At 35.1% G+C, this 14,650-nt stretch overlaps 1 protein-coding gene across 6 annotated transcripts in view; it reads left to right on the forward strand.

Annotated features, from left to right (window-relative positions):
* Positions 1-14,650, forward strand: part of fhit (fragile histidine triad diadenosine triphosphatase) — a 321,633-nt gene that overhangs the window by 268,789 nt on the left and 38,194 nt on the right. For all 6 annotated transcript variants that reach the window (XM_058790640.1, XM_058790641.1, XM_058790638.1 and 3 more), the window contains one exon: positions 6,227-6,295. In XM_058790640.1, coding sequence (XP_058646623.1) covers positions 6,227-6,295 — 69 coding nt within the window. The remainder of the gene's footprint in view (positions 1-6,226; positions 6,296-14,650) is intronic.

Below are 14,650 nucleotides of genomic sequence, written 5' to 3' on the forward strand. Positions count from 1 at the left end.
AGGCTACACAATCATGGGGAAGACTGCTGATCTGACAGTTGTCAAGAAGACAATCATTGACACCCTTCACAAGGAGGGTAAGCCACAAACATTCATTGCCAAAGAAGCTGGCTGTTCACAGAGTGCTGTATTCAAGCATGTTAACAGAAAGTTGAGTGGAAGGAAAAGGTGTGGAAGAAAAAGATGCACAACCAACCAAGAGAACCGCAGCCTTATGAGGATTGTCAAGCAAAATCGATTCAAGAATTTGGGTGAACTTCACAAGGAATGGACTGAGGCTGGGGTCAAGGCATCAAGAGCCACCACACACAGACGTGCCAAGGAATTTGGCTACAGTTGTCCTCTCCTGAACCACAGACAATGTCAGAGGGGTCTTACCTGGGCTAAGGAGAAGAAGAACTGAACTGTTGCCCAGTGGTCCAAAGTCCTCTTTTCAGATGAGAGCAAGTTTTGTATTTCATTTGGAAACCAAGGTCCTAGAGTCTGGAGGAAGGGTGGAGAAGCTCATAGCCCAAGTTTTTTGAAGTCCAATGTTAAGTTTCCACAGTCTGTGATGATTTGGGGTGTAATGTCATCTGCTGGTGTTGGTCCATTGTGTTTTTTGAAAACCAAAGTCACTGCACCCGTTTACCAAGAAATTTTGGAGCACTTCATGCTTCCTTCTGCTGACCAGCTTTTTAAAGATGCTGATTTCATTTTCCAGCAGGATTTGGCACCTGCCCACACTGCCAAAAGTACCAAAAGTTGGTTAAATGACCATGGTGTTGGTGTGCTTGACTGGCCAGCAAACTCACCAGACCTGAACCCCATAGAGAATCTATGGGGTATTGTCAAGAGGAAAATGAGAAACAAGAGACCAAACAATGCAGACGAGCTGAAGGCCACTGTCAAAGAAACCTGGGCTTCCATACCACCTCAGCAGTGCCACAAACTGATCACCTCCATGCCACGCCAAATTGAGGCAGTGATTAAAGCGAAAGGAGCCCCTACCAAGTATTGAGTACATATACAGTAAATGAACATACTTTCCAGAAGGCCAACAATTCACTAAAAATGTTTTTTTTTTTTTTTTTTTATTGGTCTTATGAAGTATTCTAATTTGTTGAGATAGTGAATTGGTGGGTTTTGTTAAATGTGAGCCAAAATCATCACAATTAAAAGAACCAAAGACTTAAACTACTTCAGTCTGTGTGCATTGAATTTATTTAATACACGAGTTTCACAGTTTGAGTTGAAAAGTTCAAAAGTTTAGGATCAGTAAGTTTTAAATTTTTTAAATTGTTTATGTCTTATAAGAAGTCTCTTATGCTCATCAAAGCTGCCTTTTTTGATCAAAAATATATATTCACTGAATCACAAATTAAATTTGAATCTGCTAAAAGTAACGCATAGCATATACTGTATTCAAAATACTTTATATACAGCACAAGCATCATTAAACGATGGCTTTATTGTGTTTATTTTATTTTTTATTTGTTTTATTTGTTTTTGTGTGTGTGTGTGTGTGTGTGTATCGCTGCTCCAGTCCCCATTTACTAAAATTATATGGAAAACAGAGGTCTGGATATATGTGTGTGTGTGTGTGTGACCCTGAACTACAAAACCGCTAGGTTATATTTGTAGCAATAGCCAAAAATACATTGTATGGGTCAAAATTATACATTTTTCTCTTTTGCCAAAAATCATTAGGATATTAAGAAAAGCTCATGTTCCATGGAGATATTTTGTAAATTTCCTACTGTAAATATATTAAAACTTATTTTTGATTAGTAATATGCATTGCAAAGAACTTCATTTGGACAATTTTAAAGGCAGTTTTCTCAGTATTTAGATTTTTTTGCACCCTCAAATTCCAGAAACAAGGCTAATAAAATCATGCACAAGGTAATCCACATTCTTTATCATGTAATATGAGTTACAATAAATGTCAGACTCTGACCCCAAAGTCTTGTCCGTGTTTCACTGCAGCTTGTCACGTTGCTCTTAAAATCACCCATTTTATCCTTCCAATTTTCTGCACTATTCAGTTGGTGGCCCTTTGCCACTCGCTCTGGTCTACTGAGCTTTCCTTCTCCATGCTAAGCGGCCTCTAAAAAGTCTTCTTGATGAAATGGTTTTGTGTGTGTGTGTGTGTGCTGTTTCTTCATACGTTCCTCAAGGTAGATGAGTTTAATAATGCAGACATTATGCAAATGCACTCATTAAATAGAAAATGCATTGCAACAAAGCAGATGCCTCCAAACATGTTATCTTGTTTGTAACATTTATAAATACTTATTCACCAAGCCTGAGCTGTTTATCACACCAGACTAATGAAAAATGAATTAAAAAGCACTGTAATGAGGTTATTATACCCTGGTAGAGTTCAGTGTGGTGCGAAAACCACCAAAGTGTTGACGGTTTGGACAGCAGATGATATTGTTTGTTTATCTGTGGTTTTGATTTATGTCTGCCTAAAGATAGGCTCTTGCTGATTAGACAAAATAATCAGAATAGGCTTTGTCATAAAATCATGTTCGTTTAAACTTCACGTGACTTTTTCAAGGGGACACAAGTCATATCTTCTCTGTACCTGCTCTTTTATTTTTCCAGGTTTTTATGTATGCTGTCCACATTACACTGTCATGTCACCTGTCTTCATGCAGAAAGCTCTGATACATTAATAGCGAATGATCACACATTACAAAACTGCTGGGGGAGGATGGTGACAGGCCTCCATTTTACTGTCTTGATGTGTGACTTTGATTTTTTTTTTTTATACTTTTAAATATCTTTTACAGAGATCTTCAAAGAACAGTGACAGTTTTACATCTCTTTTTGCATCTCTTTCTCCTGCCTTTTGTTAAGTTTTCAACTAGAAATTCAAGCGAAACCAGTACCTTCCCATTTTTGCACATAACATTTAACACTGAAAACATACGGAGAGTTTTATAATATAATTTATAAGTAGTGGGAAGTTTATTTATTTTATTTTTTTTTTAAATGCGATACAAGGTTATTATATTTTTAAGGTTTTTGTGTGGTAAAGACAGACTTTGAGAACCCTTTGTGTTAAGATTGTACAAAAATACGGGGTCATTCTACAGAAACATCCACTTTTGGTATGGCAAAATGTCTTACTTTTTTTTTTTTTTTTTTACATTTAAACTTAGACCACATTATTAGATTACCTTTTGACTTTATGAATACATATAAATGACAGCTTAATTTTTTTTTTTTTTTTTTTTAGCTTTTTTGTGCAATTATTTCAAGACCACATGTAGCATTTTTTGTCACTGGTGTTACCTTCTTTAGCAATATTAAAAGTTTTTATGAAATATTATTTCTAAAAAAAAATTCAGCACATGTAGTCAGAGTTACAGAAAAATAATGAAAATGCAAGAAATAAGGAGATTATGTTTTATTTATTTAATGTGACAGACAAAAACAGTACAGTAACACAGTACCGCAGCACAGTAACACCAGTGACATACATTAGACCTGATATACTGATCGTCACTGGTGTTATCCATAAGGAAGGTAACACCAGTGACAGTAACACCAGTGACAATTTTCATGAAAAATGCATTTTACAAAATGTCTGCTGCAAGGTATCAAGCCACATGTTGTCAATCATGGTATACTCACTAAATTAAGTAGTTTAATCCATTTGTATTATAGTTTTTTTTTACATTTCCCTAACAATAAATAGGTCACACCAGTGACATCAACTAAAAGCTTCATATGAAATCATGAGATAAATGAGAAAATTTATCATAACTGAAAAGAAACAGTGGACTAAACATGGGCCTTTTTTCATAGATGTTTAGAAAATAGGAAGGAGGAAGTCGAGTGATGTCATCAGATGATAATCTGTTATTCCTAAATAAAATACTTTTGTTAAGCGGTAACACCAGTGACACATCTCCAAGGGACCACTATTTTCATTATATATTTTATAATATTTTTTTTGGCATTTTGTTTTATTATGCCATTTATATCATATATTTGATAGTTATGAATAGACTTTTGTATTTTAAATGGTAGAAAATCCTGTTTTTGACCTCAAAATAAAGCACTTTCCTGCTGTACATGGCTGTGGGGACAAGCAGTTTTGTGGTACTTGGAATTATATATAATTAATAAAAAAAAAACTAAACAAATGCCACATTGATGGCTCAGGAAGGTGTAATTGTTCAAATAACATATTGTTTCATTTTAAAATATAGAAAAAGTGTAACCCTAATGTGTATTTCAATTGTAATATTTCTTTAAAATCTAGGGACAGAAAAGTGGACGTTTCTGTCTGTTATTAATTAGGAACCAATTTATTATGTTTTGCAAATACATTTAAAACACTTTTCTTTCCCTAGAGTTTAAAGAAATATTACAATTGAAATACACATTAGGGTTACAATTTTTTTTATATTTTAAAATGAAACAATATGTTATTTGAACAATTACACCTTCCTGAGCCATCAATGTGGCATTATTATTATTTTTTTAAATAAAAATCTTTATGCAAATTGCTAAGGAAGTTCTCAAGAGGTCAGAGGTCATAGAATCATCCACACCTGACCTACATACAGTAAATGGGTCAATAAAAAATAAGAATCCTCATGATAAAGAAAAGGATATATTTTAAATCTCGAATTGCATGCCAGGTTATTGAAAATTGTCTTCATGTTGTATTCATGTATATAACCTACACAAAACCCTCCCTAAACCTAACCAATAGTATTCACAAAAGCAAACATTTGATAAAAAAAAACACATTTGCTAAAGTCACCATGCAATGTTAGCTTGCTTCTTTAAGTCTTTGAAAACTTTTTCATGATTCATGTTTCACGAGACTCACAACCGAGTACTCATCACAAGTGCAATGCTGTACCAGGTGCGCTACCAAGCAAGTCTACATTTGAGCCTGGTTATGTGATGGAAACATCAAAATGCACATAGCTTATAAATCATGCACTATGGTAAAACCTCTTTGAGGTCATATAACATAGTGTTGTGCAAGGAGACACAAATTTACTCTTTATTAATTGATTATCTGCACCCTAATCATAATTTGAGTGAAAAAAAATAAACATAGTTGCTATTGTACTGCCTCAAGTGTTCATTTCAGATGGAAAATACAGTGAATTGTATGTATGTTTTTTGGAGTTTTAAACATGCTGGTACAAACATGTTTTACTAAGGAGCTTAAGTTGCTGAAAATGTCATGTGGTATAACCATCAAGTAAAATGTAATGACATATTTCCTTTCATTTTTGATACGTGTGAATGTTCACATCAAAATTGTAAAAAAAAAAAAAAGTTTTAAAATAAGTTTTTTTTTTCTTTACTTTTTTTTCAAATAAATGTTATAAATTCATATTTAATTAAGATCACGGGCAGTTGCACGACCTGACATTTCACCACCAGAACTATATTTAAAGTTTCAAAATAGAGTTTTAAATGTAAGCATTAAATAATAACATTAATAAATATAATAAAAGGTTCTTTAATAGCAGGTTTTTGGGGAGTTGCACCACATATTTACTAACCTTAAATAACCTTATCTGATATTTTAGGAGACTTGTTGATCTTGATGCACAAGGTCTGCAAGGGTCCCTTCCATGTAATTTCCTTTGAATTATTGGTTACATTACTTGACTTTGTTGGTCGTACCAGATGACTTTAATACATACAGTACATGTATAGCCCCATTCCCCCCACCCCAAAAAAAATAAAATAAAAAAACACATAAAAAACTAAACAAAACAAACAAACAAAAAAAAAAACTAAACAAAAAAGGGTTGAAAAGACTGCAAATATGTCAGGTAGGCACATTATAAACAAAGGCAAATGTTTTGTTCATTAAAACAGAGCGTGTTCTACTGGGACTCAAATTACGTTGCTAATGTGCACCCAAGTAAATCACAATTTTACAAACTAACCGTGCAGATGGCCAAGTTTGTGACAGCATATTGCAGAAGGGAATTCGCCGAGGACATCTGACAAAGTCAATTTAAGTTTTAAAAGCCTAAAAAATAACTAGTCTTAGAGGTTTACGGATGCATGCTTTGTGGAATTTACAGTATCTCTTGCATGATTTCAGAGAAGTTAACACTGAAAAGCTGCCAGAAGACTGTTATGGAGGGTAGTAGAGCGTACCTGTCCTTACTTTCTCTGACAGTGACCTCAGCTTTGCTGAATGAAAGTTTTTCGATTAACCATTCCTCTGTTCCTCTTGTAATTACAGCATGTCCATGTTCACGTGCTTCCAAGGAAGGCTGGGGACTTTGAGAAGAACGACAGCATCTATGATGAGGTGAGGTTCAAGTGTCGTACATCTTCCAGTTCATGTACTACATGTTGTCACACATATTCTGACAGTGCAATTAACTACATACTGTCATCATGCAAGTACAATTTAGATTGTATGGTTCTTAAAGGGACAGCTCACCCTAAAATGAACATTATGCAGTTCCAAATATGTATGGTTTCTGTTTTCTGTGAAATACAAAATAAGATATGTTGATGAATGGAAATAAAATAAATTATCAATTAATTATTTGATAAAATAAATTGGTTTGGCAAGGAGTAATGTTTGTTATTTGAAAATGTACTTATGTTGACCCCTCCAAACTCACACAAAAATATCTGTCTGGATTTATTGAGGTAAATTAAAGTTATATAAATGATGCAATCATAGTATAATCCTTTTTGAGTGTTTCACTTTTTTTGGTCACACTTTATATTAGGTGGCCTTAACTACTATGTACTTACATCAAAAAAATAAGTGCAATGTACTTATTGTGGTCATATTGTATTGCAAAACACTTTTGCTGCTATTGAGGTGGGATACGGGTAAGGTTAGGGACAGGTTTGGTGGTATGGGTAGGTTTAAGGGTGGGCTAAGATGTAAAGGATGGGTCAACCGTGTAATTATAAATTGAATTGCAGAAATTAATTACAGATGTAATTACATATAGGTATTTAAAAAATATATATAAGTACAATGTACAAACATGTATGTACACAATAAGTGCATTGTATCAAATGATTAATTTAAATGTAAGTACATGGTAGTTAAGGCCAACTAATATAAAGTGGAACCCTTTTTTTATTTATTATTATTATTATTATTATTATTTTACTGTGACATATTACATGTAACTGAAGTATGCTCTTACTAATGCTAGACTGAATATCAGCAGGTTCATATGAATATTCCACTCAACCCATTTATAAGCCTTGCTTTTTTAATTCCCAAAAGTGCTTGGAGAGAAATGAAGGGCCTCATCAACAGTGCTCGACCGGTGCATGATAAATTAGCTTGTTTTTAATTTGCATGTGGTCATGAGGGTTATTGTGGAGTTTTGGTGTATATATTTTCAGCGTCCTGCACAGCAAATGAGTGAGATTTTTTTCCCCTCTGAGTCGTTTTTTGTCCTCCTATAAATAATGAGTGAGGGCTGTCCCCCCTTACCTTACACTGTTAAATGTTTTATAAGCTAAACTAGACGCATTTACTCTCTCATAAAGCCTATTTAAGAGGCGACAGCATTTTAGCATCCCACTGCTACTGAAGATTAGCGAAGAAATGTTTTTCAAGCAGGTCCCTGCCATGCCATGTTTCTTGTTAGTAATTGTAAGTGGAAGGAGAGTGGGTGTTGTGAAGGGTCGTAATGCCACGTTTCAAGCCAAAGGTTTTTTTGTGGACAATTCATTTTGCGTTGTGTGTGAAATGATAAGTAAACTAAGCTAATTATCTAGTACATGACACTTCATCTTGCTATTTCTCTTGCTATTTATGGGGGAATCTAGTCAAGAACATGTCTAACTGCAGAAATAAAAGAAAGAAGATACTATATTTTGCTCCAAGAAAACTAAACACACACACACACACACACACACATTGTATGCATTTTATTCACTCACAAGAATTGACTCTTCAGAATCATTGTTTTTTTACTTTACACAGGTCACTGTTGTTTTTGCATGCATACTACAAAAATCAACTTAATAGAAAGATATGTTTTGCTAATATGTTGTGGAACAAATTTAATACAGGCTACACTGATCTATCTGTTTGTCCCACCAAAGGAAGATGTGGGGAGTATTCAGGAAAATAGCTATTATTTTTGCAGTTCTGCAGAAACTGCACACTTCAGCTTTAACAACTATGTTTTAATGACAATTTTCATTTAGGCCTTTCATTAAGTCCTTTTACCTTCCCACCCTCTTCTGCACAGGCCTCTTCCCAAACAAAAGCACCACGACTTCAGCCATCACAGTTAGGGTTGTTTATCCAGCATGGTTAACAATGGGACTCCAGCGTGTGGTTTTATTTGTCACTTTATTGAGACAATGTGACATGCTACAGTAGACTCCCGCAGTGTGGTCATAAAGAGCCTGACAGCTCCTGTGTGAAAGATACAGTCTTCAGTGCAGCTTTTGTCCTCCTGCTCTGTTTGATGTACCTGATGGCATTTTCACTTTCCTTTGCAGTGTCACCTTGCCAAAGAAAAGACTATGACTGCTTATCATACTTGTGTTGTTATGATTTTTCTTCCCTTCACTTCTTCCCTTTATTTCTTTATTGACTTTTTATTTTTCTCTTTTAATTTTCTTGTCGGTCAATCTAATGGCAGCAGAAGGCAGTTTATTCTCCTTCCAAGCCACTTAAAGGGATAGTTTACCCATAACTAAAATTCTACCATTATTTACAGACACTCACATCGTTCCAAACCTGACTTTATTTCTTTTAAATTGTGGAGAGTTGTGCTGATCTCTCTTTTTATGCAGTCACAATGAATAGAGACTGAAGCTTTCACATTTCCAAATGGGTACAAAACACTATTCAGCTATCATAGAAGTAAATTTGACTCATGCTCTATATTCTGAGTTTTCTAAAGTCATCAACTATAGCTTTGGGCGAGGAACAATTCACATTTTTTAATTATTCTTTAATAATTCTACGCTGTTAACTGATGCAACCAGTTCATTGACATATTCAGTCATGCAAAATTCATTCAGACCAGTTTTGTGAACTGGATTTGACTCGAAAAGAATGATTCGTTCTTGAATGGGGCATTACTGCATAATGAATGTGTTTGTGGATAACAACTTAAACTTCAGTCGTATGGGTTAAAAGACTACAAGAGGTTGACATCCCCCAAACCATGTCACTTCCTCATCCACCTTTCACTGACTTCTTCACACACTTGGGATTCAGTCATTCCTCAGTTTGATGTCAAGCAAAATGTTTCCCATTGGACCCAAGTAAATAAAACTTGCTTTCATTATTAAAGTGAACTTTGGACCAGTTCTCCTCTATCCACACAACATGCTTCTCAGCAAAGGTATGCCTAGACTTTTGACTCTTTCTGCTGATGAGAGGCTTGGTCACTGCAGAGTGTGTTTTCAGTCCGACTTCTCTTAAACGTGCTGAGACAGATCCATACTCTGTTCAGCACTGAACTGCCAAGCAATTCCAGCTGCAGTGTTGCAGCGATTCCCCATTGAGAATCTCTGCATATACTGTTTTCTCATGCATTTGTCTTAAATGGACGACCAACCTTTTGGGGGGATTTGAATGAATTAGTGTTATTGTAAACCTGCAATATTTGAGAAATCACACATTTGGAATGAACAACTTCTCTTGCAGTGACTGAAAGGGTCGTCCCTTTGGCCTTCATTTGGACCACCTCCTGTTGCAGGGTTTCAGTCACCTTAGAGAGGCCTACCATCTTGCAATTTCAGTAAAAATTGGAGGAATGCTGTTGCCAGTTAAATAGGGTTTTCACATAATTGAGGAAATTAGCACAAGGTGCCAGATTAACACCAATAACTAGGAGGTATCTGTAAGTGTTCTTTTTCAAATATATAATTTAAGTTTTTTATACAGTGCTTCAGATGAAGGCCAAAAAGAAGACCCTTTCGGTCACTGCAAGAGAAGTTGTTCATTCCAAATGTGTGATTTCTCAAATATTGCAGGTTTACAATAACACTAATTCATTCATGTCCCCCAAAAAGGTTGGTCGTCCACTTAAGACAAATGCATGAGAAAACAGGATAATGCCGAGACTCTCAATGCAGAATCGGTTCAACGCTGCAGCTGGAATTGCTTGCCAGTACAATACAATTAATTCATGAAATATACTTAAAAATGCCCATCTACTCCTGTTAGGATAGCTTCAAATAGGACTAAGCCGTGACCTTGAAATTTAGGAAATTATACAACCCGAATTCCGGAAATGTTGGGATGTTTTTTAAATTTGAATAAAATGAAAACTAAAAGACTTTCAAATCACATGAGCCATATTTTCTTCACAGTAGAACATAGCGAACATAACAAATGTTTAAACAGAAATTTTACACTTTTATCCACTAAATGAGCTCATTTCAAATTTGATGCCTGCTACAGGTCTCAAAAAAGTTGGCATGGGGGCAACAAAGGGCTGAAAAAGAAAGACATTTTGAAAGATGTCTTGGAGAGGCAGAGTCTCTCAGAAGTAAAGATGGGCAGGGGCTCTCCAATCTGTGAACGAGTGCGTAAAAAGATTGTAGAATACTTTAAAAACAATGTTCCTCAACGTCAAATTGCAAAGGCTTTGAAAATCTCATCATCTACAGTGCATAACATTATAAAAAGATAGGAGTAATTCTCTGTGCGTAAGGGACCCTCACTTCATAGTTCACGTTCATAGACGACACTGCATTGCTCATCGGCATGGTTCTGTCATTGACATTACTAAATGGGCCCAGGAATACTTCCAGAAACCACTGTTGGTAAACACAATCCGGCTCATTTAAAATAGACTGTTTTAAAGTGGAAAAGTGTACTATGGTCAGATGAGTACAAATTTGACATTCTTGTTGGAAATCACGGACGCCGTGTCCTCCGGGCTAAAGAGAAGGGAGACCTTCCATCGTGTTATCAGCGTTCAGTTCAAAAGCCAGCATGTCTGATGGTATGGGGGTGCATAGGTGCATACGGTATGGGCAGCTTGCATGTTTTGGAAGGCACTATGAATGCTGATAGGTATATAAAGGTTTTAGAGCAACATATGCTCCCCTCCAGATGACATCTATTTCAGGGAAGGCCTTGTGTATTTCAGCAGGACAATGCAAAACCACGTACAATTTCTTAGTTTAAACATTTATGTTATGTTATCTATGTTCTGTTGTGAATAAACTATTGACTCATGTGATTTGAAATTCTTTATTAGTTTTCATTTTATTCAAAAAAAAAAAAAAAAAAATAAAAAAAAAACATCCCAACATTTTTCATCCCAAAAAACCTGTCATTGCACCAGAAGCATTATGTGGGATCTAGGCACTGGACTGATTCCAAGAAACAGGACTTTATTTGTTTGCTGTCTCTCATTTCTTATCCCTAATGTATTAAATGGCCATTTGCTAAATGGTGTGTTGAAAGATGCCACCATGCTCATGAAGAAAGAAAAAAACATAAAAAAACAAAACAAAACAAAAAACACAACTATAGAGGTTCCTGGTTTCATGGAAGGTTTTCTAATCTCACCAACTCCATTCTCTCTGTAAAGGTCAGTGGTTTTCAGAAATAAGTGTTGTGACCTTTTTTAATCATGAGAAGAAAAGCAAAGGGGTTGCACTTTAACAGTTGTAAATTTGAAAGAGGACCATGAGTTTAGCCCTTGAAATCATAACTTTCAGTCGTTTTACGGTTCCTTGGAACGGTTGCTCTAGTCATGAAACATTACTTGTTTCATGAAATGCTATTTTCATTGTTTGGATTTGAAATCAACATCATGCCAATGCCACTTGATTTAACAAATGACAATGTTTATAATAATAATTATTATTATTTTTTAATCAAGGTGTGCTTTGTAATGTTATTAGTATTGTTAACTGTTACTCGTTATATTAAATACAGTTTCAAATCTAAAATTGAATCTGACAGATTAGCATTCAGTCATCATTCACAATTCATACACATATTCTGGCTGCACTATAATGACTGAATAGAAAACTTATAAATCTATACAGTAAAAAGAACCCACTCCGTCTGAAGTTTTTTTTTTTGGCAACTTTTAATGGCTTTGCTGTCAAGAGCAGAGCCACACATCTCGGGAACAGAACAAGCACTCTCCACAGGGCTTAATGGGGAGATATTAAAACGACAGAGTGAGGATTATAATCACATGCCTGTCAATCTATCGGTAGATGAGCGTTAAAGATGGTTCTGGGTTGAGAGGACAGTTAGATTCTACCCAGGCATCTAACTCTAGAAATCTAAATTAAATCTTCATTATTTTATTTCTCAGAATCTAGAGGGGGAAATGGGGAATCTGATTATGAAAAGTTATGAACAGAGGCCTGCCACTTATTCCAAAATTTGAAATATGTTGTTATGCCCACTAGTGGCAACAAATGGAAATGCAAAAACGACAGGTTTCCGAGCAGGTTCCCCAAATGTTTTTTTTTTTTTTTTTTTTGGAAAACAGCCAGTTCCATATCAAAGGAAAGTAAATAAGGTTAATTTTGATTTCATGTTGTTGTCAAGATCCCTTGGGATTTATTTAATCTAAGAGACAACATCACCAATCTGATGTTTGAATAGTTATAGGTGAAAAAAATATTGTTGGGAAGATTTGAAACTAAGTATGTCCAACAGCAGCATACTGTAACTAAATATGAAATGCATTTGTAAAATAATTGTAATATATTTATATTACTTTTTTTCTTCTTTTTTTTCTTTTTTTAATCATAAACAGCTGTTTGCGATGTTCAAACTCCTCTATAGCAATTAAAAATACAATGTCGGGGGCAGGACGCTTCAGATTCTAGAGAGCATTTGATTGGACAGAAAATCTGATGAGCGGCTGAAGTGCAGAATGATGTCATCAAAATTCTTATTTGTATTTGTGGTAGAGATTTTCGTAGATATCTGCTAAATATAATTAGTTTTCTTAGTTTTTTGGAACATAATTATTACTAACTTACAGATAATAGCTAACATTCTTTAATTGACAAAATTTAGGACTAACCTTTACTAAATTTTGATTACTGTTTCATAAATATTGTTGAAAATCATGTTTTTGCTTTTCTATTGATAGCTTTGGTTTAGATACTGTATATAGTTTTGTCAAAATAATATCATGTTTTAATATTTTGGCTTTAATACATTGACAACAAAATCAGTTTTTCATTTTGCAAAACACTGTATTGACTCTCATTTGTGACCCTGGACCACAAAACCAGTTTTAAGTCACTGGGGTATATTTGTAGCAATAGCCAAAAATACATTGTATGTGTCAAAATGATCCAATTTTATTTTATGCCAAAAATCATTAGGATATTAAGTAAAGATCATGTTCCATGAAGATATTTTGTAAATTTGTTACCGTAAATATATCAAAACTTAATTTTTTATTAGTAATATGCATTGGTAAGAACTTCATTTGGACAACTTTAAAGGCGATTTTCTCAATATTTAGATTTTTTTGCACCCTTAGATTCCAGATTTTCAAATAGTTGTATCTATAAATCTTGTAAAAATTGACACTTAATACCAGGGTCCAGGGTCACATGTATCATTCTTGCTGAATTTTCCACACATACTACTACTACTACTACTGCTAATTATTATTATTATTATTATTATTATTTACCTTTTTATTTGACATGAAATCATTTATTTGTAGTGTAGAAAGAGGTTCATCATATTTGGGGGTCCTTGGCATCAAAAATGTGAACATTTCTAATTTTAGCACATATTGGTTCATGTGGTGTCACTATTTTTAGTCAAAAGTGTTCAGTTCAAGGTATCAGTCATTAAGTCTTCCTATATCTGTTCCAAAACGCTTCTGCTCAGAATACACCACTGAACAAGTCTCACTTATTTATATCTCTGAATGTCTTTTATCTAGCTGATTTTCCCCTTCGTTTCATTATCTACGCAATCAATACATCATCAGCAGACTTTTCTCAATTTCGGGGAGATTATCATTTTGTAGGCTGAGCCGCTTAGAGACTTTGAAATCAAGTATCTCATACTTTCTCTCTCTTGTACCCTCTATCCTTTTTTTCTACCCTGATGTCGTTTGATAGCTTTGTTCATTAGATCGTTATCGATGGCTGCTTCTCGCAAAGTATGGTGGAACAGTGAGGGAGTGATCATATTTGGCGTAGCAGTTGGGGGCGGGGGCAGCTTGGTTGTTATTTGGGGCGTGATTTATCGTCAGGCCCTCCTTCCTCCACGCCAGAGTTTCGGTGGAAAAACAAAGACGGGGGAGAGGGCAACGTAATGAGAAATATCAATGTATTCTCATGTTCCTGCTCTCCCTGACAGCACACAATCCATCTCTCTGACACTCACCTAGTTAACATTTTTATCAGAGGGCCAGGACTCGTCATTTTTTACCCCCTTCCTCTAGACGAGAGTATAAGTCTTCTCTAATAGTTTAGATAAAGATGAAGAATCAGAAACATAGCTGCACTGTTCCTCGTGAGAATGATAAACAACGGAGCCAGCAGTCGCTTTCATATTTTTACCCCATTATAGCTCTTGTACCTCTGAGCATAACGGTGTATAGACCGAGATCGCTGTACCGTCCTTAAGCTTTGTGTTACGGAGCAGTACCTGCATTTGTGAGGGACTGTGGCATTCAGTGGGTGCGCCTCCCTCAGGGAAACG

The sequence above is a fragment of the Onychostoma macrolepis genome, chromosome 11, assembly GCF_012432095.1.
Source record: "Onychostoma macrolepis isolate SWU-2019 chromosome 11, ASM1243209v1, whole genome shotgun sequence".
Taxonomy (NCBI): Eukaryota; Metazoa; Chordata; class Actinopteri; order Cypriniformes; family Cyprinidae; genus Onychostoma; species Onychostoma macrolepis.